The 27,176-nt window shown below is 40.9% G+C and overlaps 1 protein-coding gene and 1 long non-coding RNA gene across 15 annotated transcripts in view; one reads left to right on the top strand and one right to left on the bottom strand.

The window, feature by feature from the left end:
* The window catches only part of mycbp2 (MYC binding protein 2), a 301,458-nt gene that overhangs the window by 232,508 nt on the left and 41,774 nt on the right, over positions 1-27,176 (bottom strand). For 12 of the 14 annotated variants that reach the window (XM_042066141.1, XM_042066068.1, XM_042066086.1 and 9 more), the window contains 7 exons: positions 25,526-25,730; positions 25,206-25,370; positions 24,906-25,064; positions 24,206-24,410; positions 23,414-23,559; positions 23,031-23,141; positions 394-513 (listed from right to left, as the gene is read on the bottom strand). In XM_042066141.1, the coding sequence (XP_041922075.1) occupies positions 394-513; positions 23,031-23,141; positions 23,414-23,559; positions 24,206-24,410; positions 24,906-25,064; positions 25,206-25,370; positions 25,526-25,730 (1,111 nt within the window). The remainder of the gene's footprint in view (positions 1-393; positions 514-23,030; positions 23,142-23,413; positions 23,560-24,205; positions 24,411-24,905; positions 25,065-25,205; positions 25,371-25,525; positions 25,731-27,176) is intronic. The other 2 variants (XM_042066104.1, XM_042066148.1) reach the window with 1 other exon arrangement.
* Positions 12,083-27,140, top strand: LOC121685736. The gene is made up of 3 exons (XR_006023423.1): positions 12,083-12,093; positions 15,254-15,257; positions 27,017-27,140. It is a non-coding gene; the product is annotated as an uncharacterized LOC121685736 (long non-coding RNA).

The raw sequence follows: 27,176 nt of genomic DNA, 5'->3' as shown, positions 1-27,176 counted from the left end.
ACACAAGGTCTTTCGGTACGAGGGTTTGTATGAACTCAAAGATTAAGTGATTTAATGTTTTTTTTTCAGGAATTTCCCCACCAACTTTAGCAGCTTTCCATCCACTATTGTAATTCCTTTGGCATTACATTCTAGTTTGTATATTATAGTATTTTTTATTTTCATTAGGCTATTGATTGAATTGACATTGTTGTTTATTATTGCTATTCTCCTTAATGTAATCTTACCAACCTTTTAAATTGTTTACTGTTAAATTTAACCTCGTATTGTTGTTATTTGTATGTCGCTTTGGACAACAGTGTCTGCCAAATCCTATAACCATAACCATAACATAAAGGACAAAAAACACAGAAACACTCAGGGTCAGACAATTTTTTGCCTTGTTTGTCATACCGGAGTGGTGGAAGCCACAGCTGACTTGTGCAGCACGCAGCTCACAGTCAAAGCGCACTGCCCCAGGAGGGTAAGTTGTGATCTTACTGGCATCTTTGTCTCCTCGCTCACTGCTACCATCTGGGCAAGAAACACAAATGATAAGACAACATTAGCCTGAAAACGTAGTAGAGAAATGATCACTTGTTTTTTTTTTGTTTTAATTGTATGCCCAGCCTGTGTACTTGTAACACTGCAAAGGCTGCATTAGTCAAGCTACCATTACAAGGGATGCACTGATCCGACTTTATCAGTCTCGATACCGAAGCCGATGCCTGGGCTTTGTGTATCCGTCAATACCCATCAGGCTTGACTTAAAACATTATTAACACAAAACACGGCCATATGCACTATACCATCAGGCTAGTCAGCTTTGGAGAGAGAATTTCCCCTGTGAGTATATTCACTCCAAGTTGGCCTATCATAACTTCCCAATTCTTCACTGCACTTGAGCCTGTTAACTGTATGGTAATAGGCTGTTTGCATTTGTATGTAATATAAATGTATTTGTTCAACTTTACGCAGTAGAACTATGCACTATGTAACGGAACGCACATTTTGTTTTTGCGCAGGGGAGAGTGCACGCACGCACAGTTACCAGCAAACAATAATTCACCTACAGTGGGTCCCAGTTAAAAATTGACACTTCATTCACGATCAAGGTGATTCACGCAGCTGGGTGAAATGTAAGTACAACTGCAGCCACTTGGGGGCAGCATAGTCCGCAGTGGTGTTCCCGGTCGAAGCCCTTGCTGTCGAGCCAATCGACAGCAAGGGCTGTGATTGGCCGAGTTTTCAGGGTGTTTCTCTGTGTTTTTAGCAGCCTCTGCAACATGCTAGCCCACTGTAGCCTATAAGCTTTGTACATAACGTTTTGGATTCATTGGCAAGATTTCTTGATTGTTATGTTTTAAAATGAGAGCTTCGTCAGCTGGCAGTAGGCAGTCGGCAGTCATGAGAAGTTCGCTTGCTAATTGGTGCAGTTTTCAGCACAAAAACTCGTTTTATTCTTTTGCTCTTTTGCATTGCTCTATGCTGTTGTATGGTGCTTTCTGCCTCTTGGTTGCGCATGCATGTTTTCGTGACGTTGCATAGAAATCCATGTATAATGAGCGCATAAAACGACTTGTTGACGTTTTGGGATATTAAGCTACGTTAAGCTTTTTCAGGATTGTATGTCCTTAATTTTTTAATTATATATTTAGGCTACTTGCGCACACCCTGGATACCTTAATAGCCACACAACAATATTGGTGGTATTTGTTACATTAGCTTCAAAAAACTTTGGAAAAGTTAGACAGAAATTGGCAGATTCGCAAGATTCGCGTTTTGCGGTTCAATAAATCATAGGAGAAACGTTTTCATTCCATAATAGAGAGCTCTATCTAACCATAGCAAGGTAGACAACAAGCTACAACCCGGTTTTCATCCGAAAGAACCGTGTACATAAGTGGATAAATAAAACGCATCCCTGTGAGCATTCTGCTTTCAGCCGAGCGTCTAGGGACCGTCTACAAAGTGCAAAACTGAAAGTGGATACAAATACATTTAAATAGCTTTACTGTTATTGAGCCTAGTGCTTCCAAAATCATAGCACACAGCTACTGCTTCCTTAGTAACACACTACACCTGCCAATTACGGGAAAAATGGACTCATCCTATTTATATTATATTTTTATTGGGGGTAAAATTCAATAGCTTCACTGTCATTGAGCCTAGTGCTTCCAAAATTATAACACACATCTAATGCCTCACTAGCAACATACTACACCAGCTGATTATGGAAAAACAGGCTCACCCTATTTATAATCTATTTTTAATGGTTGAAAAATGCAATAGCTTCACTGTTATTGAGCCTACTCCTTCCAAAATCACAACACACACCTAGGGCCTCCCAAGCAACATGCTACAGCAGCTAATTATGGAAAAATGGACTTGCCCTATTCATAACATATTTTTAATGGGGGGGGGGATCAATAGCTTCACTGTTATTGAGCCTAGTGCTTCCAAAATCACAACACACATCTAGGGCCTCACCAGCAACATGCTACAGCAGCTAATTATGGAAAAATGGACTTGCCCTATTCATAACATATTTTTAATGGGGAGGAAATTCAATAGCTTCACTGTTATTGAGCCTAGTACTTCCAAAATCACAACACATATCTAGGGCCTCCCAAGCAACAGACTACACCTGCTAATTAGTGAAAAAGTTACTTGCCCTATTTATAATATAATTTTTTATTGGGAAAAAATACAATAGCTTCACTGTTATTAAGCCTACTCCTTCAAAAATCACAACACATATCTAGGGCCTCCCAAGCAAAATACTACACCTGCTAATTAGGGAAAAAATGACTTGCCCTATTTATAACATATTTTTAAAGGGGGAAAATTCAATAGCTTCCCTGTTATTGAGCCTCTTACTTCCAAAATCACTCCACACATCTAGTCTTCAAAAAGCACCGCTTCAGAAAGCTGCACTGCTTGTGAAAGAAGGGGGTGGGGGAGGGGAATCACGAGTCTTTTATTTATATTTCCCCAGTGAAGCTGCAATGACCCAAACAACCACAAGTAATACGTTGTAAGTTGCACGTTATAAGTTATAATACATTATAAGTTGTAATATGTTGTACGTTATAAGTTGTAATACATTTCATGCAGCTGCGTGAATCACGGAAAGTGTGAATGAAGTGGCCACTTCTAAATGGGACCCACTGTATATACACATTGCATTAGCCACACCCAACAGGAAGTGAGATAGTCGGGATTTTGTGCATTGTGACACATGATTAAATTTCAACGTACTTCTCCTAGATTCACAATCAGGGTGTGCTTGACATTTTTCAAACACAGGCCTGTGTACCCCAAAATATGTCATAATGTTGGAATATTATATGTTATTATTAATGACAAGGCTTAGGAGCACCTTGACAGCAGGAAAAAAGAACGGTACAAATACAATATCTTGGCACCTTTCAGTCATTTTTATCCGTAGAAGAAACGAAGAAACGAAGAAATTAAACATTCTGGTTTTCTCCAAGTGCAACGATGATAGACAGACATCATTTGGACAAAATATAGAGCATATTAACCTCCGTTGCTCAGCCAAATGCCTTCCTGTTACGTCCTGTCATCACGGAGTTACAGGCGATAAAAGATTTTTGATGGTCACAAGTTAACTTCATTAGCGTTTATTTTTTTGGATTATTAAAGAGTGTTTTTCATTTAAAGGTTTGACTTCAGTAGAGCATTTAGTGCTCTCCCCAATCCCAGACGTTCACATTGCATGTTTGTTTGTAATGGATGCAACCGCGAGATAGGCTATGCGTTTGACAGTGAGTTGTTAACAGAACCAAGACATATAGTCCAGCAGCAATCTAGGGACTGATCGTTATTTATTGAAGGGGCCACCGGAGGAATTTTGAGTGCTTCAGTTGGAAGTTGCATGACCCTCTCTTGCCTGCTAGAAATTGTTCAATGACCCTCCGACAGAATTGTTAAAAAAGACATGACCCTCCCCTGCCAATTGTCTTCCGCCCGCGCCACAGCCACACACTTTGTGATAACGTTCTTAAATCAATCTTTCCCGTGAGCTTGCATGCTACCAGTCCTTCCTTTTCAAATGTGTTGCGCCTGTTTGCACAATTTCACAAATAATCATATGTGATTAATAGTATGATAAATAATCCCTGTGCACGGGGACCGAAACAATGCATGCCAACTGTTTCCGTGTTTATCACGTATTTTAACTTTCCCAGCTGTCTTGCCGTTTTAATGTTTTCCGTAGAATATCCCATATTTTAATACTCTCATAACAGCCCTGCCGTCGGGCCGGTCTCTGTGTTGCCCTGTTGCTACCCCTTGCCCTTCCAACGAAACAGATGTCTTCAAATCATCGTTTTCCTTGCTTGAAGGCGAACTTAGAGTGATGTTAACCTATTTAAGTTTAACGGCGCGATTGTCGTGAGAGCACGATTCATTGGCGATTGCATGTTCGGCCTTATGTCTACGTGCGCACCTGAGGCTACTCAGCTGCAAGAGAAATAATTTCCCCTGTTTGTATGTTCACTGCAAGTTGGCCTACCATAACTTACCAACTCTGCACTGACTGGCTATTTATATTTTTCTGTGAAATAAGCAAATGTATTTGTTCAACTTTATGAAGCAGAATTACGCATAGGGTACTTGGAACATAATACATTTGACAAAGGACAGATGAATGTTGCTAGTGACAAAATATTAACTTTCAGTGTTTTACGATGTCTTTGTCATGGGGAAGTGTTTTTCCCCATGCATTTATTCTAGGTTACTGTCAGTGACTGCCGCGAGAGAAGCGGGTTCTGTGTTTCGTTCATGTCAGTGACTGACGCGAGAAGCGGGGTCTGTGTTGTGTTGTGTTGCGTTAATTTATTTTCATTGGGCATACCGTGCTGTGCCGTCCACAGCTGTTCAGTTCTGACAAAGCCAAAATTACTCCTTTTGAAACAATGAGTGCAGGAAGCGCGTTTGTATGGTTATATTGCTTGACGGGGGGTGGTGTCCCAAGCAGCGTTCAGCCATAAGGCTACTTTGAGAACATTTCAATTCACCCGAAACTAATATTCAAAATGTTGAAAACTATTTTGGCATAGCCTATAAAGCAGTTTAATTAAATGGAATGTTAGTTGTAAACAAACAAGCTACTTGGTGAGGCTTGGCCTCACAGATGCGCTCCTGCCTTAGATAGCAGGAAAAATCTTCACGATAGGCCTATTAACTAACCACCCGATTCACGTTGGCTGGGGGGAAGGGGGGCCATCAGACAATTGTGCCCAGTTAATCCGGCCCTTCCCCCAAAAAATCACACCTTCCCACCTCTGACAGCTTAAAAGAAGTCAAGAGGACTCCTTACTCACAGACCTATTCACAAACCTGCGGTTTTGAAATCCTATGCAGCTACAGGAGCTTCCAGTCGCGAGGAAGCAATTTTGCATTGTAGGCATAACTAACATGCAATAACGCCGCCAACAACAACCAAAACTAGGCTAATCATTGTCAACATGTAAATTAAATGTAACATTATTGTGAATCAAATTAAAATGTTCTCTTTTGCAAACGTAGGCATAGTAACAGAATAATTTAATAATGTTACAAAGATACTACATCAATCCGTATGTTTCATTGGGCTACTAGGCTATTTGTTTTGCCTTGATTCATTTAGGCTAGGCCTTTTTATTCAGGGGCCATATTCACAAAGAATTTTAAGGCTAAAAGTAGCTCCTAACTGGCGAATTTAGGAGCAACTCCTAAAAATAATGGGCGTGTCACTCCTAACTTTAGGACTCCTAATTTTTTTACAAAAAGTAATTCACGAAGCATTTTAGACCTAAAAGTAGCACCTAAGTCTGGGACAGCTTAAGTCGAGAGGACTCCTAACTCACTAAGACCTATTCATAAACAGCTTTTTTGTGGCATTTTACGTTGCGATGTTTTGAAATAGCCTATGCGCAACAGGAGCTTCCAATCGCGAGGGAACAATTTTGCATTCATAAAAGGGATGCAATAATGCCACCAAGAACCACCAAAACTACTCATTGTTAACATGTAAATGAAATGTAACGTTTCATTGTGAATCAAATTAAAATGTTCTCCTCTTTGCAAACATAGCCTAGGGATATGGTGACAGATTAATTTAATAATGTTGCAAAGGTAGGCTGCTGCATCAATCCATAGGCCTATGTTTCATTAGGCTACTAAGCTATTTGTTTTGCCTTACTCTTTATTCATTTAGGCTAGGCCTTTTTATTCAGTTATTAATCATCTTCCGTCCTTCGCACTACTTGTGTAGCGCACGCATTCTCCGACCTGTCACCTGTCAGTCATCATCGGAAGAGAGGTGTTTGGAATTCCCGCGTTACAATCGTCAGCCAATCAAGGTGGTTACTTCAGTCAAGCTCGTGCATGAGTAATGACGTCATCAATAGCCACGAAGCCTCACTCCTAGTTTAGGAGTTGTCTGAAAGGCTTTGTGAATAACTTTTAAGAGAAAACTCCAATCTAAAATCTTTAAGTGCGATTTAGGAGTAGCCTACTCCTAGTAGTAAGATAAAAGCCTTTGTGAATAGCCTACGGCCCCAGTTATTCATCATCTTCCGTCCTTGTGTAGCGCACGCATTCTGAGACCTGTCACTCATCATCGTAAGGGAGGTGTTTGGAATCATGCCCGCGTTATCAGCCAATCAAGGTGGTCACGCTTGCCCATTTACCCAAATTAATGGTCGAATATTACTGATGATTATTGTTATTTAAGAACATGCAGTGTGCGTAGGGTACCAAAAACATATTGCTCGTAAAAAAGCAGCATAACGCACATTCTGGCGGGTCTGTTATTTACTGTAGGCTGCGCAAACCATATGCCTTTATTTTTGGCAAGCCTGCATTCATTCATTCATTCAACCTTTATTTATTCTCGGAGGGTCATTGAGGGAAACCCTCATTTTCAATGAAGCCGAAATTACAGAAGCGAAGCAAAGCGCTCCACAAACAAGACAACATTTGAGGCCTTCTTTTGAAGAATTTTATATAAAGCCTGCGCTGACAGTAATCCTCCTGCCCCTGATAGGCCTACCACAGCTGTGGATAGTGTGGAATGTTCAAGTAATAACACAATCCAATGTGTGTCTCAATTGTCCCCCGCTGACCACCTCACACATTTCTCTAGATTTTGCAACGAACTTACATGACACAATGCCATAAAATATGCCAGTTTTAGGACACAGAATAATGTTTGTAATGATACCAGGTAGGCCAGGTATTGTCGAAGGTGCATGGTGAAGTGAAATTCTTACTTTGGAAAACAAACATTTGCCGATATCATCGCCGATCATCAGAATATTGCAACAGATTCTGTGTTCTGGACTGTAGGTAACTTGTTAAGCCAGTGGTTATCAAACTTTTATTTCATTCCCCACCGATCAAGGGGCATGACTGATGATAGTGGAGATAACGTGTTATCCCGAGGCTTTTGCAAGTCAGCATCTTCGACGGTAGTCTATTAAAAATATAAGTGTCCCAAACGGAGAGCCATACTTTATTGTTTTTAACGATCTCTATGCTACTCACAAAAATGTAGGCACTGGGACATGATGAAGTAGGTTATCCAACTGTCGTGTGTTAAATTATTGTGATTACGAGCCAGTGGTTTTCAAACATTATGCGTGACTCGGACATCTAACTAAATGCAACAGGCTCATATCGTCCTCGCATTCGCAAAATGAGGACCAGTGTTTTGTCAAATTGCAAATAGCTATACGTTTTAACTATTTTTTATGATAATAGCCTATACAAAAAGCACTTCATACTATCTTAATCTTGGAATATGGGGAGGGAAGTGGCGCGTCTGCAGTCAGCCAAATATGAATGTAATTCTGCGGCATAAAGCAGATGTAATTGTTTATTGTACAGAAAAATAAAAATGACATGTCAAGCAGTCAATTGACTACATTGCAGTCAAGAAGTAGGGCAAATTAATTTACGAAACCAAAACGTGGGTCATAGCTGTCTAAGCCTCTATTGCGTAGCCTGTTAAAAACGTCACCAGATAGTATTAAATCGGCAACAACATTGTTTTCTGCAGAAGCCTACCCAAGGCTACAGATTAATTCTGAACAGTTATTTCTCTACTGGCTCAATTATCACACCACTGTTTTGATTTGCGTAGTTGCGTTAACCCCAACACTGACAATAATGTAGACAGCAAATTTCGATTTCGATTTTCGTGTGGTCAAGCCTTAAGCCATACCCAAGTAGCCTAAATCGAGGTAATGTTTAATTATGCATGATTTATTTTGTTATTGAATTCGTAGGCTGGGATTACTCTCGGCAACAATTATGTAAGGGACGGCAGGCAGAGCGATGTACAGTGGCAGAGCGACGCACAGTGGCTGAAAGTGGTACTAAAGCTTCACGCAGCTTCACTCCGCGTAATGCGCGTATGAAGTGGTCATTTGAAAGCGATGCCCACTGTAAATCGAGGTAATGTTTAATTATGCATGATTTATTTTGTTATTGAATTCGTAGGCTGGGATTCCTCATGGCAACAATGTTTAATGGTAGCCTCCTGCTTTTTCAGAAGGGGCGGCAGGCAGAGCGATGTACAGTGGCAGAGCGACGCACAGTGGCTGAAAGTGGTACTAAAGCTTCACGCAGCTTCACGCCTCGTAATGCGCGACTGAAGTGGTCATTTGAAAGCGATGCCCACTGTATTGGTGTTTCATTTTAAATCTAAACCACTTTCACACAACTCATATTAGCAAAATACTGTGGACAGAAAATTTGACCACTTTAGGCAACATCTTAAAAATGTAATGCGAAAAAAGTTTAGTGAACACATTCCATCCAACAGAAATTTGACATTAGCCTTAGAAAGAGGACAACTGACTGACCTCATTTGGCAGAGGCAGTGTTGCCAACTTAGCGACTTTGTCGCCATATTTAGCGAGATTTCAGACCCCCCAAGCGACTTTTTTTGTAAAAAGCGACTAGCGACAAATCTAGCTACTTTTTCTGGCGTTCTTGGAGACTTTTTGAGACTCTGATGTGATGGCATGTAACGTCCCTTTTTACTCTTCTGAGTGAGTAGTGAGTTCGGCTGTGCTGTGTAAGAGTCTCATGCCTGTTTCGTTTGTGAATTAGCCTACATCGAGTTCGCCCAAAGCGTTGCCCCATGATTATAAAAGTAATGACTGGCCTATGTAGTATACAGAGTCAACGAGACGAGAGCAATGACATGATGACAGGGAAACAGGGACACGCACAACAAAGGAAAGGCTACAACTTCATTCACAAACAGATAGTTGAGCATACAAGTTAGAAAAACCTAAAGCATTCGTTTAGGCTATGTAGCCTCAATGTTGTCAATGCAGGAGAGACTATCGGCTGAGGGAAAAAAAATAAATTCTGTCGGTCTGTCCGAGTGACATTAACTAAATAAATCCAAATTATAGCCATTGTCGTAAGGTTAAATTGTGTGTAGCCTATGGTGAAGTTATAATCAGACTTCAAGCTGTGCAAAGCAAATGCAGCAGTTGGGAATAGGTTGGAAATGACTGATTTTCAATGCTCATTCTGGTGTATGACAAGATGTACAGAAGTGTAAAGTGTATCAATTACCCTAATATACAAGTATACTAAATGAAATATATTTAAATTAGGCTCTTAAAGTTGCCTATTTGAGTAGGCCTAGGAGAAAATCAAACAGGTGTAAAGGGAAATTAAAGGGCCGTTTTTTTTTTTTTTTTTTTTTTTTGGGGGGGGGGGGGGGGGTGCACGATCTGGTGATGTAATTGATATGCAAATTAGTCTGTGACGTAATCAACGACATTTAGCGACTTATGGAGCTGGCTTTAGCTACTTTCCATTTGAAATAGTTGGCAACACTGGGCAGAGGGTATACCTTTGCTATACTTCATATGAAGCAACAACCTCCCAACTAGCCTGATGAGCCAGACCCACATCAGGATGTCTGTGAACTCACCATTCGCAGTGCTTAATCCGAGGGGTGGGATAAACGGTTGTCTTTTAAATTCCCTCTGCACGCAATAGGATAGCGCTACAACTCATGAGTCCTATGCGTTTTCCCACCAGCAGAGCTAGTTGGCTAGTTGATCAGACTTTTGGCAACTTCAAAAAGCTTAACTTGTGTCGCGCTGTTCGCCAGCAGCAGCATCCATCTTCTTGATTTTCAAGTAGCAGGGAAATCACGCGGAACCGTCGCAACTGGCCCGGGGCATCGGGCCGATACTGGGCCCATATACTCATACTCATAAAAATTCCCCGATATCACCCACCGATACTTAGTTTCCCCTAAATTATTGTAGCCTCTACACTTTCATGAAGCTTACTCGCGACACGTAGCAGCTATGTCAGTCTTGCACTTGAAGAACATACAACAAGCTAGATTCATGTATCTGCGTTGAATGCAGCTAATACTCTCGCACTTATGGTTTTCTGTTTTAACTATAGCTCACCTAAACTATGCGTGAGTGTAGCCTAGTTGTTGTTGTGCGTCACTGGTGTAGAGTAGCCAACAACCTTTGGTATACTGTAGCTCTATACTTCGCACTAGTTGGGAATAAGTAGCCTAGCATACAAAACAAACTCTGTGGGGTTTCCGTTTCAGATAGATAAATTTGATTTGCATAGTGTTTTGTAATCTTTTTTTTTTTTGTAATTCTTACATTACATAGATGGTGATGCCATAAGAAACAATAATGCACCATACAAAAAGTTTGCATCAATATTTAACTTCATACTAATGGCAAGAAATTGCATGTGTTTCTGATGTCCACTCCAACACATTTCAAGTGTTTAGGGACGTGACATGAGCTAGTGGGATAGTTAGCAAGGAGCTCTCTCCAGATGTAAAGGTTTGCCATGTTTGCGTAGCCTATTTCTAAATTACATTAAACCCAAATAGCTGGCCTAAATGACCTAAATCCCATAGCCTAGGTAGGTTAGCAGCACAAACTTGAGAGATGCAAGTGAGCAAATCAATAATCTCCTGATGCCAGTATACACTACCCTCAGGAGGAAAATAAAGCCAGACAAAGAGGGAGCTTTCCCACAGCTGCAGGACTGCTTCATAAGAACAGAGTGTGGAGGTGACCACTGTCATTTGCATGTATTTTCGATTAGCATTTTTGCACATTCCGGTTTGTAAGAAAAAAATCCTTATGAGAGAATGAACAGGGTTTTAGGAAATCATAATCTCTCTGCTTGAGAGAACCCACATTCGTTTCCTTTCAATAAAACCAGTGTGCCTGTCGTCTTTGTGTGGACTTTAGACCTGTAATATCTTAAAATTGCTACGCCTCTGCTACCAGCTAAAAAACACTGAACTACAAGTTGTCGCCTGGCTAAATGAGTCACAAGGAAAGCACAATCTAACCATAGTTAGCTTTACCAATCAAGGTTCACAAGTTCTCACAACAATCATGCTGTTAAGTCAACATCTCAATTACAAAAGGGTTTGGTAGCCACAATCTGTTGGATAATAGAAATCAGATAGTTAGGCACAATGGCTGTAACTTAGTAACATGAAAAGTTGAGAGGAGTTAAAAGTCCCGCTTGCTGCACAAGTCAAGCAAAATGCTGTAGTCTGCTTAACTTTTGCTGTAGCGTTTTGGTGGCCACATCTTCATTTTTACGAGACAAGACAATAGTTCATGACAAAAGACTCACCAAACGCCTAGGTTTTCTATGGCCATTGTTTCACTCACACCTTATTTTTGCCGTATTTGCTAAATACTTGAGTATATAAGTGAGGTTCAGCCAAACGTCAAGGACAGCTACAGGTGGGTCCCCGTTAAGTTTGGACGGGTTCCTTCATGAATCACGCACCCCATTTTCTCAGCAGAAATGGCACAAACTGCAGTTGACACAAACAACCACAAGGTGTCACTTGGGTGCCACTACTATTTTTGATGCGACTGACTTACTGCTTCCATGACGCAGCGGGGGCACGGGAACTTAAATCGATCACGGTAGTTTAAGCTTACACTTGACAAAACATTCTAATATGAAAATGTAGATGCAATTGTTGTAAAATGGTGCAGCTCCTTTAAGAAAGCACCGTGTGCAGGGATGGAGAGAGAGAAAGCGAGAGGGGATAGGCCTACAGTATGTGTGTTAGAACTTAGCGTGTGGAAAAAGTACGTGCTGTTGAGACTGGAGCGAGTCTTATTCAAAATAATGCAAAAAAAAGCAATTATCCTCATTCATTGCAACCAAAGCATGCCTGCTTGCCGACGTTCAAACGAAAAATATATCAAAGCACCTTTTGCGTTTGAATGTAGCACAAAAAAAATGTTTAAACAGCTGGACAAATGATTTAGGTAATTGATTATATAACCTGTACACCAGCAATTGTTGAACATTTACCTGTACAAGTACATTGACAGTAGCCCAGCCTAACAGCATGTTGTAGGCCTACTGTAGAAATTTCACTTAAATTGCAACCGCAACATGCCTGCTTGCCAACGTTCAAACGACAACGAAAAAGATAATAAAACAACAAGAGGGTTGAGTCTGAATGACACTGAGTTCTTAGACACTGAGTTTTTGTAGTTAAGAAATATTTTCGTATAAAAAAAATGGGCATTCTTCAATCTCCTTCACTGACGCCTATGGAAAAGGCTTAACGTCCCAAAACAACGATCAATGATCATCAATGATCATTCTCTCTCACATTGCTCCTCATAACCATCTATAAAAAAGTGTTTTTTCTTTTCTTTTTGAGCACATCCGAATCCCAGGACATAACGCACTGGACCTTATAATAGGCTCGAGATATAATTCCAAAGGGGGCAGATAGGGGCCACTGCACTTAAAACTTAAAAAGATGAAGCTTTCCGAACTTTGAAATTGCGATCAGTGACTGGCATCGGGTGAACGAAGCTTTTCGAAGTTGAACAGGCTATTAAAAACTATTTGCGCACCTCCATGTCACAGGAGAGACTGGGCTCTCCCTTCTATGAAAAAGACGTTAAAGCAAGAAAAAGTTTTTTTTCCTGAGTCAGGATATGGCGAGTCAGTGTCATTTATTTGTCCAATGTTAGCCTATAGATACAGACCAGTACATCTTATCAATAGTTTGAATGTCGTGTGTGTTTCTGCTCATTGACAAATACCGTTCAGCACAATGATTCATGCCCAATTAATTCCCCCTGTTAAAGTGTTCGCCTTTGTTACACTATTTGGTTTCGTGATGTAGCCTATGATAAACACCATATGGCCAAATATGTGACTCAGCTAATGTTATAGGCTATACAATTGAATTTCCCCTCTTAAAGGCAAGCTGGTGTAGCTTATTAGACTAGGCTACTATTAAAATACACCGACGGTAGCCTTGGCTATGTGTAAAGTAAGCTATCGCATGATTTCATGCACGTAAGTGAAAAGGGCCTAACATCTGTCAAGTTCGCACAGGGCCTCGCATTCCCTTGCGAAGACCCTGCAGCTCCTCCTAAGACAGCGAGGAAAAAGTTAAAATACGCGATAAACCCGGGAAAAGTTGACAGGTTTGTTTCGGTCCCGGTGATTATTTGTGAAATTGTGCAAACGACAGCCTTTTCAAGGCATTTCAAGGAAGGAGTCGTAGCATGCAAGCTCCCAAATTGACCCAGTAGCCTAAGGCATCAATAAATTGTTGGGACTGGGGAGGGTCATTTTTTTCTCAATCACTTTGGAGAGTCATAGAAAAAATTCTTGCTGGCGAGGGAGGGTCACGTCTTTTTTGACTAACGCTCCCAAAACTCCTCCAGTAGCCCCTTAATTAAATAAATAACGAACAGTCCCTAATTGATTAATAGCCTAGGCCTACACCAGCAATTGTTGAACATTGACCTGTAGGACATTGACAGTAGCCCAGCCTAACAGGCAAATGTTGCAAAATACATCAAAAGACGCAATTAATCAGAAATAAATAATGTAATCTGCATCGCTTTATTTAACAAACTGCAAGCAACAAAAGCATTGAGTTCGCTGTAAGGCCAAACCCAAGAGCAAAGCCTATCTGTTAAGGCAGTCGATAGGCTATATAACGAGCTGTGTGCCTGGAAAGACGATAGATGACGGCTCTGGTCATCCCATACCCTCCCCCCACTTCCTGTAGCCTAAAACGACTCGTTGCCGTTTTGTGACATTAAGCTTTTTCACGTTAAGCCCCCCTCCCCCATCCCCTTCTTTCACAAGCAGTGGGGGAGCGCGGGGCACAAAGTAACACTTTTTGGTAGACAAAGGAGGGTTCTCCGCGCTTCTGTCGTTTGGCCACAATCCGTTGCAACCAGGCCAGGACAGATATTTTAGAGAGGAGAGACGCCGGTGCAGCTCAGATGTGTTCTTAATTTTCTTTATTCTTTAGTAAAAGGTGCAGAACATTATTAAACTTTGACTAACGTTTCGATGTGTCGATGTTTTTGACTAACGAACATCGAAACGTTAGTCAAAGTTTAATAATGTTCTGCACCTTTTACTAAAGAATAAAGAAAATTAAGAAGACATCTGAGCTGCACCGGCGTCTCTCCTTCTCTCTAACACTTTTTGGCTTTGGCTAAATATTTCTAAAATCATTTGAGTTTCACTAGTCACATGTTTTAACAAGCAACACTTGTTATTGAACTAATAACAGACGTGTGTCGAAAATTGACTTTATTTTCCATAGGGAGAAATAACATATGCAGAGTCTAACCAAGGTCAATCTTGCCAAAAAAGCCCTCAAACCTGAAAACACATGAGGCAAAAGTGCAAAACATCACAAAACTAACTAAACTAACACGCGCATATTTTTGTATTGCAATCATTGTAGCCTACAGTTGTAACAGCGCGTAACAGTCGTTTTACTCCCCGGATGCGCTCATTATAAAGAACGTTTAACGTGTCCCAAAAACAGCTATCAATTAATCACCAAACGTCTTATAAACAAGTATTGCCAGGAGCAACACCTTGCAAAAAATGATAACAATAGGCCTAGGCCTTTATATGGCTCTGCTCCTGCCTAGATTCGAACTCAGAACTGCCTGAAAGTTGCAGACCTGTTCTGGAAATACGTGCATTAACCCAGTGTTTCTCAAAGTGTGGTCCGGGGACCACTGGTGGTCTGCAAGCTATCCCAAGTGGTCCGCGAGCAGACGTGGTAAAATATGATATAGATGAGTTGTTTGCAATATTGAACCAACTTGTATGTAAATCCAAACAGTTCTGCAACACTGTCTATGTAAGATATGCCAGTTTAAATCATATGAATCCTCTGACACAATAAGCAAAGTGAAAATACAATAAGCAAGGTGGTTCAGTGAGTAGGCCTATTGTGCTGATATACTGTTGAAGTAGGTCTAATCTATTTTTTTTTAGCTAGGTGGTCCATGCATTTTTTATTGGTTAAGTGGTCCTCCATCTGAAAAAGTTTGAGAAACACTGCATTAACCCACTCGACCGTCAGACAACGCTATCTGCTTCGAGTAGGCCTATTGGGTAGGACTGTAGCCTACACTGGTTGCTGTGGCACAGTCTTGAGTGACCGAATTCGTTTTTCTTTGTCATATGAATGCTGTCATTTTGTTAACATTACTGTTAAGGAGATGCTGTAGGCAAAGTCTATATTTCAACCTCGTTAGTGTAGTAAAAGAAATCAGAACTATTCACAAGGTTTCTGGGCAGCATATGTATGTTCTGTTAGCAAGCGACCTTCTCATGACTACCGACAAAGTAGCCTACTGCCAGCTGACGAAGCTCTCATTTTAAAACATTACTGAGAGACAGACACTGTACAATCAAGAAATCTTGCCACTGAATCCAAAACTATGTTTAACATTATGTACAAGGCTTAGGCTACAGTGGACTAGCATGTTGCAGGGGCTGCTAAAAACACAGAGAAACGCACTGAAAACTCGGCCAATCACAGCCCTTGCTGTCGAATGCGCCGTCTGGTTCGACCGTGGAACTCCACAGCGGACTATGCTGCCCCCAAGCGGCTGCAGTTGTACTTACATTTCACCATTCACCATGATCGTGAATGAAGTGTCAATTTTTAACTGGGACCCACTGTACATCACCATCAGGCCAGGAGACAAGGCTCTGTAACACACTGCTAGAGCAAAGGAAAGGAACAAGGGAAGGTGCTCAAAAATTGTGCTGACCAGCTTCACAAATCTCTCCCCTTCACTACCCACTAGGTAAGATTGCTTTTCATAGATGACAGCTCAGCATTCAATACAATCCTCCAGGATATGTAGGCAGCAAAATGTCTGGCCTAGATATCTCGTCCCTCACATTGCGAAAAGGCCTTCCTGACAAACAGCCCACAAACAGTCAAACTTGGCCTCTACCTCTCTATACAACTGCATCAAACACCATCAGATTTACAGATGACACCATTGTGTTTAAGAAGCTCACGCCCAGTCAAAAAACTGACACTGAACACAAACACAAAAAACCCCAAAAGAAGTCATATTGGACATCAGGAGGCACAATGCCATCCCAGACCCACTTCACATCAATGAGGGCATGGTGGAAAAGGTCCACTCCTTCAAATTCCTGAGAACCACATCTTTGCTGATCTCTCCTGCTCTACCAACACTACTGCATTTGTCTGAAAGGCACAGCAGCAATTACATTTCCCAAGAGTTTTCAAAAAAGCAAACCTGGAAGTAAAGATTATTGTGGCCTTTTATTGCCACTTTACATTGCCACATGGAATGATAGAGCCATTTATCATTTGTTTGGGACTTCAACTTTGTGGGTTATGAGTCAAATTTTTCTTAGTTCTCCAAGACTGAGGTGTAAGTCTTAGTTCCAAGAGGCTTTGTGAATTACTTTTAGTAAAAAATAAAAAAGGCCAACATACATTATTAAGTGTGCTTGCTGAAAGCAGCACACTTATTGTTCTTATTAAGTTTTATTATGACCGCCGCGCAGCGAAGCGGCGGTCATATAAGTTTAGTCAGGTTTTTTTTTTTTTTTTCTTTTTCGCATGCCCAAATTTCCGTCAATGATTCCCGGGACACTGAAAGACCGGGGTACACGAAACTTGGTGGGCATGTAACCCCACATGGATAGCATGGAATCATCGTTTTTCGTTTTGATCTGTAGCCCCCACGCTGGACTGGACCCCCCGAAAGGAGGGTAGGGCAGACACAGTTTTCTGTGAATATCTCGAAAACCGTAGGGTTTAGGAGGACCATTTTTTTTTGTATGTTGATCTCAAGGGGCCATGTCAACCCATTCCATAACCACTCATTTCATGTATAGCGCCACCTAGTTAAACACAAAAAAGTAAAAATGAGGTGTTGTAATTGAAGGTATCTGTGACCTAACATAGTCAAAACTGCACGAAATTGGAAGTGTAGGATCATTATGACACCCTCTGTATGCACGCCAAGTTTTGTGGAATTCCGTTCATGGGGGGCCACACAATAAATTAATTTATGTTACTATACACCAACTGGCCTGTAGGTGGCCGGAGACAGTTTTCTGTGAATATCTCGAGAACCGTAGGGCCTAGGAGGTCCACCTTTTTATGTATGTTGGTCTTAAGGGGGCATGTCAACCCATCCCATTACCACTTATTTCATGTATAGCGCCACCTAGTTAAAAATTAAAAAGCAAAAAATTAGGTGTTTTCATCACAATATCTCTGGCTGACAAGGTCAAAACTGCACGAAATTAAAAGTGTAGGATCATTATGACACCCTCCGAATGCATGCCAAGTTTTGTGTACTTTCGTTCATGGGGGGCCTTACAATAAAATAATTTATGTGTACATTTAGTGACGTACACCAACAAGGATTCCCGGGACACTGAAAGACCGGGGTACACAAAACTTGGTGGGCATGTACCCCCACATGGATAGCATGGAACCGTCATTCTTCGTTTTGATCTGTAGCCCCCCCGCTGGATTGGCCCCCCGAAAGGAGGGTAGGGCAGACACAGTTCTCTGTGAATATCTTGAGAACTGTAGGGCCTAGGATGACCAATTTTTTCCGTATGTTTGCCTCCAGGGGTCATGTTAACCCATTCCATGTGCGTATGACACATACTCACACAGTAGACATATGTACGCATGCATGCACATGCACAAACACACATACGCAGGCAAACACACAAGCACGCACATACACACACACACACACACACCCCCACACACATAAACATAAATTTGTACACGCACACATGCACACAATTCAAGAATTTTTCCCGTCATCTACTCCCTGAATTTTTGGTCATTGATACCCCGGGACACCGAACCACCGGGGTACATGAAATTTGGTGGGTATGTAGCCCCACTAGACTTTTACGGAAAAATTTCATTTCGTTCCCGGGGACCACCACCACCCCCCCCCCCCCCCCGTGCTGGGCCCCCCGAACCGCAAAAAAAAAAAAAAAAACAGTTTTTCCTAAATAACTACCTGAACCGTGGCACTGAGGATGAAGAATCTTTTATGGTATGTTGGTCTCAAGGGCCCACATCAACCTGGCTCATAATCACTCATTTGTGATTTGCACCCCCACCCCCCGGTAAAAAATGAAAATGCAATATTATTCTGCTTTAATCGCCCCTATCTTCAGTTAAGATGTTCAGAACTGCACCAAATGTATGATTGACCTGGCATTCTCTGGGGGTATGCCAAGTTTCGTAGAATTTCATCCATGGGGGGGTCTAAAAAAATTAGGTTATGTGTACATTTAGTGACTGTACACTCATTGGCCTGTAAATGGCGGTGCACACATATACACATGCACACACACAGGCACCCACATACTATCGGCATTAGAACGGCCGATACATAATTACAAATTCAGTAGGATTAAAAGAAAGCCAAAATAAATAATCATCATCATCATCATCATGGCTGCATTTTCAGTATTGGCGATAAGTAGTCGTTTGTCCACTAGATGGCGCATCGTTGCAGTGAGACGTAATTTTGTTGGAAGTTAAAAGTGGGTTGGAAAAAACAATGGACGCTTCCTACAAGGACTGTAATTTACCGCAGCGAACATCTAATAAGGATAGGACGATGTTCACATGAAGTGTAATTCCCATTTCTTCTTGAAGCCGAAATAAATCTGAGGATGTTTATCGGACATGCTTGGTTTTTACTGCAGGTACGTTAATCTTGTAATATCAATAAGGACCTAGGTAATGTTACCGTTAGCGTTGGTTGAGTGATGGAGGCATTTGATTGATTGCATTTGTAGAAAACTATAAATGCGGTTATACCAAGCAAATTGATAGCAGCACTGTTTGTATCTTTCGACTGTCATTTATTGCACGTGCTACAAAATCATTCTGTGCAATGGAAGATTTACCAACGTTACACCGGTCTGATACAGTTTTGCCTATACATGCGTGAGACTGAGACGCCTGTTTATTTTGTTTTAAGTGCGTGCATGGTGTGAGAGGGGAATCGATGTGCTTTGATTACAGCTTGGTAGTTGTAGTCTTGTGAAATTAAAAAGCACGTGTGTGTGAAGTATCCAAACAATGACACCTTAATTTCATTATGGCTGCTTTAGCAACACACCTTAAGCTACTGTGTAGTGGGTCCCATCTAGAAGTGGCTACTTCATTCGCGCTTTCCTTGACTCATGGAGCTGCTTGAATGTTATTACAATTTTTCGCCACGATATGGCAGTTTAAGTCCGCTTGATACTGTAAGGCGTAAGCCATTGGTTTCCAAAGGAGATTTTATTTGTGTCGCCAGCATAGCCTATTGACAATTTATGTTGTAAATAGGCCTACCTTATAATCCTACCTGTAGCTTAGGGAAGCTAACAGCTTTCTATTAGGATCTAGTTTGTTAGTTACCGTTTTGTCATAACTCCCTGATGCATTTTTGCATTTAGAATAGCCAGAGCGTGTATATCTCAATCGGAAAATTAAACAATATCGGGTGCCTATGGACTAGGCTGGGTGAACCCAGCCTGATCTGCCCGCTATTTATTTTTTGATTTCTTAAAAGATTGAGCTTGGTCTGATGAAAGCCAGACTAGCCATGGACCTCAGTTACACAATGCAAGGGAACATGAATCAGCCTATATTTGCACGAACAATAACGGACAAAAGCTCTTCAACTTTGGCCCGTTAAAATGTGTATGAACAGTCTAGCGACGCATTTCATCAAGGCCCATTTGGACATGTTAGTTATTTGCACCACTGGTTAGATGTAAAACAGCATTTCGTTTCAGACTACTGTTACTTAATTTGTGCATTAACAATAACGTTTTTGGCCAGCTCCTGCGCCTAGGCCCTTTGAGACAGACACCGTTCCAACCAAAAATCTGGTCAGTACCGGTGTAACTTGCTCGAGAAGATGACGTCAAGTGGGCGTGTCGTTCGTCCGCCATATTGGATTGAATAGAAAGCGAAACTTTCACAGGTCACAAATTTGGCCCGAACTTCACGAAACTTGATGTACATGATCCTTGGACCAAGCCTCACATAAGTTATTAGAAGGATTTTTGATTTGAAGGATTTTTGAACTATCCAGCTATTTAACTTTTCAACTATTCCAACTATCAGTTATCATCAACTGCCTCTAGCCTACTATATTAAACCATCACCTACCTAGCAACCAATTTAGCAACCATTGAAATTAAGCATCTATATCAGTTTCCATAGCAACCAACATGATTATACTAGCAAACCACTGTAGTAACTCCTTTATTTCTGATAGTAGCTACCATGGACACCCTAGCAACAACCTAGAAACGACTTCAAGTACCCTAGCAACAGCCTAGCAACCACATTCACAGTTAAAACCTAGCAACCAACATTAACTTAGCAACCAGCATAGCAACCACCATAACTACTCTAGCAACAGTCAGTTGTCATCAACTTTGACTCCCATCAACCGTTTCCTCTGTCCACAACTGTTTCAAAGTAAAACTCCTCACTACAATAATTCCATTTTAAATAATTTAACCATTTTAACTATCCAACTATTTAACTGTTCAGCCTTTCAAACTGTCAGTTGTCATCAACTATGGCTCCCGCCAACTGTTTCCTCTGCCCACAACTTCAACTTCAAAATAAGTCCTCAATACAATAATTTGCTATAAAATAATTTAACTATTTAACTGTTCGGCCATTCCAACTGTAAGCGGTCATCAATTATGGCTCCCCGCCAGCTTTTTTCTCTATCTGACCTCCATCTTTTTACTTATTATATTTAATTATATTTTAGATTATATTAGATTATATTTTAGACTATATTCAACAATATTTCATTCAGCAGCCATTTTTGCATTTTCATGCACTCGTAATTCCCTGGAATTACATTTTCTAGTTTAATAATGTTGCTGCGTGAATCACGGTGAGCGCGAATGAAGTGGCCATTTCTTAATGTGACCCACTGTATGGAAGTGGGCTAAGTAAAATAGAGATGTTTCAAATAAGATAAGGTTAATCAGAATTCTACGATATGCCCGCTTGACAACGGCAGAGATAGAACGGGCCTTTGGCCATAGCAACCATCCATTTAGAACGACTGGCCTTCATAGCAACCAAAGATCTTAGCTGTGATGCATATGCAATGTGATGCAAAGTATAGAAAGGTGATGAAATATACAGAGAGAGGTCAAGAAATATAGTGCAATGTAGACAGTAGTATACAGTTCATTTACAGACGGTGGTTTAGAGTAATATGAAGTATTCCTTTATTCTGAGATACATCAATAGGCTCTCAAAACAATCCCAGGCTCTCAAAACAATCCCAGACATAAGGTCTTTATAGAGCAAATCCATATAGATTATTTGTCAAATAAACCAGTAAAACATAATTAGGGGATGGAATATATAACATTCACACTCATAGTTCTTTTTTTTTTTTTTTTAAATAAATCAGTGAAAAAGTATCCTGACAAACAAGCAGCATTTTAATGCATTGGTCATATTTCATAATTTCAAATCTTCTGTAGGTTACCTGATAGCCCAGTTTGAGACGCGCAAGACACGTGACATTATTTATTTTTGCAGCCAATCACTGCTGTCGTTCTATTTTATTGATTTGATCTTAGTCATAGAAGCTAAATTCGAAGGCAGGCCACAGGTAAAATCCAACTAACAGCATTCACCCCGCATGCCAATAGTTGAATAGCCCTCTCCTAAAGCTTTTGAGATATTGTCACTGCTCCAACACTGAAAGGCACTGTTAGAATGCTTGGATCAAGCCAGGTTCAGCATAGCGTATGCCACTGTCTTCTCACGTTGCTGACCGGACCAGGGCAAGCACACTTTCGCAGTTCCCGCCGGAAATGCAGTCTAGTTTCATCAGTTTCTCCAAAATCGGCAAGATAAGAGCAACTTTTATCCTTACCCTACATCACATTAGCTTTAGGAGACGGCAGCAAAGAGACCGGCTGGCATTGATTTTCAAGTGGGCATTTTACAGCGACAAGAGACAAGTGGTTGTTATGCCGCCAGCTAGTCGGGGCCAAAATAGACAAGGTGGCGACTGCCAATCCAGGTGAAGGTAGCCTGACATACATACACTGTGAAAATCCAATCCATGATGGGTCCACCTTGCAACTTATAGAACTAGAAGGGTTTGCTTCTACTGGTTTGGTAGGTGCAAGACAGCACAAGGTACATGCAGAGGTTTTTAGTGGTATGCTATAACCAACATATTGAAGATGAATTAACATGGTTTACGCCTAAAAACATCCTGATCTTAAAGACATCTATATGCACAAGGTCAAAGCCTGACAAAAACGTTCACAACTTTTGCATTAATCTAGTAGACTGTGTCTGTCTGTCTGTCTGTCTGTCTGTCTGTCTGTGTGTGTGCGTGTGCGTGTGCGTGTGCGTGTGCGTGTGCGTGCGCGTGCGCGTGCGCGTGCGTGTGCGTGCGTGTGTGTGCGTGTGCGTTTGTGTGTAAATAAAAACAAAAATAATACATGCTTAAATCAGCCATGAATTGAAAGTGCTGAAAAGAAAATGTAAAAATATCACTGTGGATATACATGGGTTAGGTAACACTACCAACTAAATATTCCATAAATGTCTATGCAAAATGTTTGAGATATTTTTCACATATTCATGGAAGACATAGGTGATGTACCTCTGCCCTCCTCCAACCGGTGTCGGCGGTTAATACGTTGCCTCTTCTCCTCTTGCCTTATCTGAATGTGCTCCTCAATGTTCACACCTGGGGAAGGAGGGACAGGGACAGCTAAAATAAAAGAAAAATGTAGCAATAGGCCAAAAGAAGAAAGAAGAGGAAACCAGAAACAAAACAAAAAACAAAACCATGGATGAACACTCAGCACACACGCAGAAAAATGGAGATGCATACATATACAAACATTCTGAGCAACAACAAGGCAGAAGCAGAAAGTTACTAAGACTGCAGACTTGAGCATGTGATAAAATCAGAAATGTGTGAAGACAAAATGCAACTGGAATGATCACTGATAATGGTGGTGAGTGGACTGACATAAATACCTAAAAGCAGGTCCAAGGGTATCATCTCCTTTACTGCATCAAAGATGCCTCTTTGTCTGGCCTCCTGGCCATCCAGCTCTCTAGCACAGGCCTTACAGCAACCGCAAGCTGAGCATCCTGACTCTCCAGAACCACAGCCACAAATGCTGAAAAGTAGCCAACAGATAAGCCATTTAAAAAGGCACAGAAAAGTGAATGTCAAGCGTGGTGTCTTTCACCTCTAGGAAAATCATTCTGCCTGCCTTATATTTAGAAGTAATTAGTACATTTTTGTTTTTGCTTTGGATCATTGTCCTACTGGAAGGTCTAGCCATGTCTTATCCTCATCATCCTGGTGGATGGCAAGATTCTCCCGGAAAAAAATTACCCAAAAAGTTTAATTTTCCTCTCGCCTGACCAGAATACATTACATCAGTATTTCATAGGCTTGTCCAAATCTTGTGTAGCAAACTTTCAATGAGCTTCGACATGTTTTTATTCCGTAATAGAGTCATGCGGGGTGGAACAGTTTCAAAATAAAAAGCAGTTTCAAAATAAAAGCCCCCCCCCCCGAAACAGAATAGGAAAAGGCCAAAAAAAGAAATAACATATAAGGAATACATTAATAGTAATATTAATCAAAAAAGGAATCGAATCGTGACTTTAAAATCGAAAATTAAATCGAATCGAGGATTTGGAGAATCGTGACACCCCTAGTGTCTGAAAATGTGTTTATGAGCAATTAGTGTGAGTGATTGCATGTGCATAACACCAAGTATGTGCAAGACTGTGTTTATGAATGCATCGGCTCACCCTCCAGGCACACGGTCTGGACGGCCACTACTGACACAGCTGGCTCCATATCCAGTGCAGTCACCACACACGGTGCACACCATGCACTGGTCTAGCTTCCACTTGTGCATGCCTGGCTGGCACATTACAGACTTTTCCTCCTTTTCATCTAGCTCATCCTCCAGGTCCTCATCCATGGCAGTAGCCATGTTCTCTACTCCAAACACTGGAACCATATAGAAAAACATCTTTAGTAATAAATCAATGTTCCTGCAAACCTACTAAGAAAGCAGCAAAATCCATAGCTATGTTGGCAGCTGAGATATTTGGACCACTATGATGGCATGACAAGAGCTATAGGGAAAAGGATTTGCATTTGGCCTTGTAAGGGGACAACTTGGGCTGCAACAATAAGTCAACAATGTCGATTATGAAAATGACAACCTGAAGGGACTATGATAATGATAATTTATTCCCGTTAATTCCCGTATATTCCCATGGAAAGTTTCCAACTTTGAAAATTCCCAGAATTTTGCAACCCTAATCCAGAGTGACTTACAGAGACCAATTAGAGGGGCAGCACTCCTGCAGCAACTCTTGCCTTGCTTAAGGGTACAATGGCTGCTTAGAAACCAAAGTCCCTAACCACTACACCTACACCATCACCATCACCATAGCACCCATGGGTTTTAGCCTCCTTTGTATAATATCCATATCTTACCTTTACCAGCCTGTGTCATGGCTCCTGTGTCTCTGCCACACTGACCCTTGTTGTTCACTCCAAATGTCCATACTTCTCCACTCTTGGTGAGAACACAAGTGTGAGCCTTGCCCATGGCTACCTGAGTTACAAAATGGCCCTTCAGGTCGGTAACCTGACCTAAACAGGAGGAGAATAATTTGTGAAGATATGAAGATAAACCCTGGTATTTGCATTGTTTGAGTTAAAGCACACAAATGAAAATACAAACTGCTGTCTGCAATTGATATTTCATGTCACCCCTGCTCATATCCCCCTTACAGGTACTGTCACTGTAGATAGCATCCTTCCCAAACATGTAAAGTTCGCCATCCTTAGTGATGATACTGCTGCTGCCATTGTTGCACGCTGTGTACATGGCCATCTTGCTCTCCAACTTCATAATTTTCTTGGGCTTGTAAGGCTTTGGTTGCCTGCGACTCTTGGCTGTAAATTTAAGACAAACGAATCAAAACACTGCCAAAAAAATACTCTTAGAACACCATTCAGTGTTATTCAGTCAATATACAATGGATAAAAGGAAAATGGCTATAGTACAGATATATTCAATTAAATCAAACCAATAATAACCAAGTCCATACTTGTCTCTCCATCCTCCCCCTTACTGGCCAGGCCAGTGAAGAAGACACAACCATCTTCTGTTACCAATAGGGCGTGTGAGCCATCATGCCCCACAGAAAACTGCACAATCTTGGGTGATTTGGTGATTGGTAATTCCACCCATTTACCAGCTGATGGGCCACCTTGTTTGATACCAAGGCTCTGGTACTTTCCGGTGTAGTAGATCTGTTCAGGACAAACACACACACACACACAGAAAATATATACATATTTACGTATAATAGGGGTAAGCATATTGAATCATTTATTAAATATTCAAAAAACATCAGTGTTATTTGTTTATAATACTTTAATAATGTTTATTTGCGTTTTTAACACTCCTATTTTAAGGGTGCGTTATCAATTGCATGAAGAGGATAGCTTCTAGCATCTTTCCAATACAGTGTGCTTCACAATCAGTCTCGTGAGGAACGTAATTTCCTAAATTTTCTAAAATTTAAAACTAAAATTTCCCTTAGGTGAATAAAGTATCTATCTATCTATCTAATGCAAAGATGGTCCTTAATCTATCTGTAAATCACAGGAACATCTGTCTGTCTGTTTGTCTGTTATTCGCATACCTCTCGAACCATCCGTCCGATTGATTGATTGATTGATTGAAGTTTGATGTTGTTTGGAGATATTGTTAAATATATTGATAAAAGAGGCACATATTGGTTCTCGCCACTCTACTGTAGCCACTCTCACACAGCACAGTGCAGGACCAGAGACAGAGAGGGTAAGCGGCAGTGAATCAGTGCACAGCACAGATCAAGGTGCAAGATGTTTGGATGATTATCATGTCTGCCATCAACAACAAAGACTCCCTGTATGCAGTTTTCTTGCATAAATTATTTCCGCGGATTTTATAACAACACGTCAACAAACACGGGTATGCAGTGGCTATTCGAAACGACTTAAAAATTATACAATAAATTGACACTTTGGACAGCCCATGTTACTTTGGACTTGAGACTTTGAATAAACAAACCAAATTGAAAACGAGCGATAGGCTAATGGTCCCGAATTTAAGGACGTTTCAGAATGCCACACAGCTACAGAGTGGCAGACAGAGCGAGATGTCACTTATGCTACCAGAGACTGCTTTGAGTCACATCGTTGCAAATTTCATATGATGATGCATCATTCCACAAAATGGTTCGTCTTCTCTATCATGAAGTTATTCAATAGGCTTAACAATAAACATATAGTCTTAACTCAAAACAGCTGTTAGGCTTATGTAATTTTGATCTATGATGCAGCCATGCCTAAATTCTGCTCACTGCACATTTATCATAGGCTAATGTATTATAATATAATATTCAATATCCATTGTTGAATGCTTGGCTAGAATTATGGTTTTCCCCCTCATCCTATTTTTAAAGTAGGCCTACCTGCGAGGTTTTCTAGAGGAATAGTATGTTTTCTGAATTCACTGAATTCTGTGAATTCCCTGAATTCTTGCGTACGAGTTGAGACTTGACATGAGATTCGAGCCTAGCCACCGCTCACGTTCAAATTGATAAATGCCATGCTTTGCGTGGAAATGAGCGTACGCCCCGCCTGTTTTATGTTGTACGCATGTTTCATAAATGAGGGCCATTGTGACTACAGGCAAGTGTATGTCTAGAG

Source organism: Alosa sapidissima, chromosome 2 (assembly GCF_018492685.1).
Source record: "Alosa sapidissima isolate fAloSap1 chromosome 2, fAloSap1.pri, whole genome shotgun sequence".
Classification (NCBI taxonomy): domain Eukaryota; kingdom Metazoa; phylum Chordata; class Actinopteri; order Clupeiformes; family Clupeidae; genus Alosa; species Alosa sapidissima.
The sequence above is the reverse complement of the archived record's forward strand: the minus strand, read 5'-3'. Positions and strand labels throughout refer to the sequence as shown.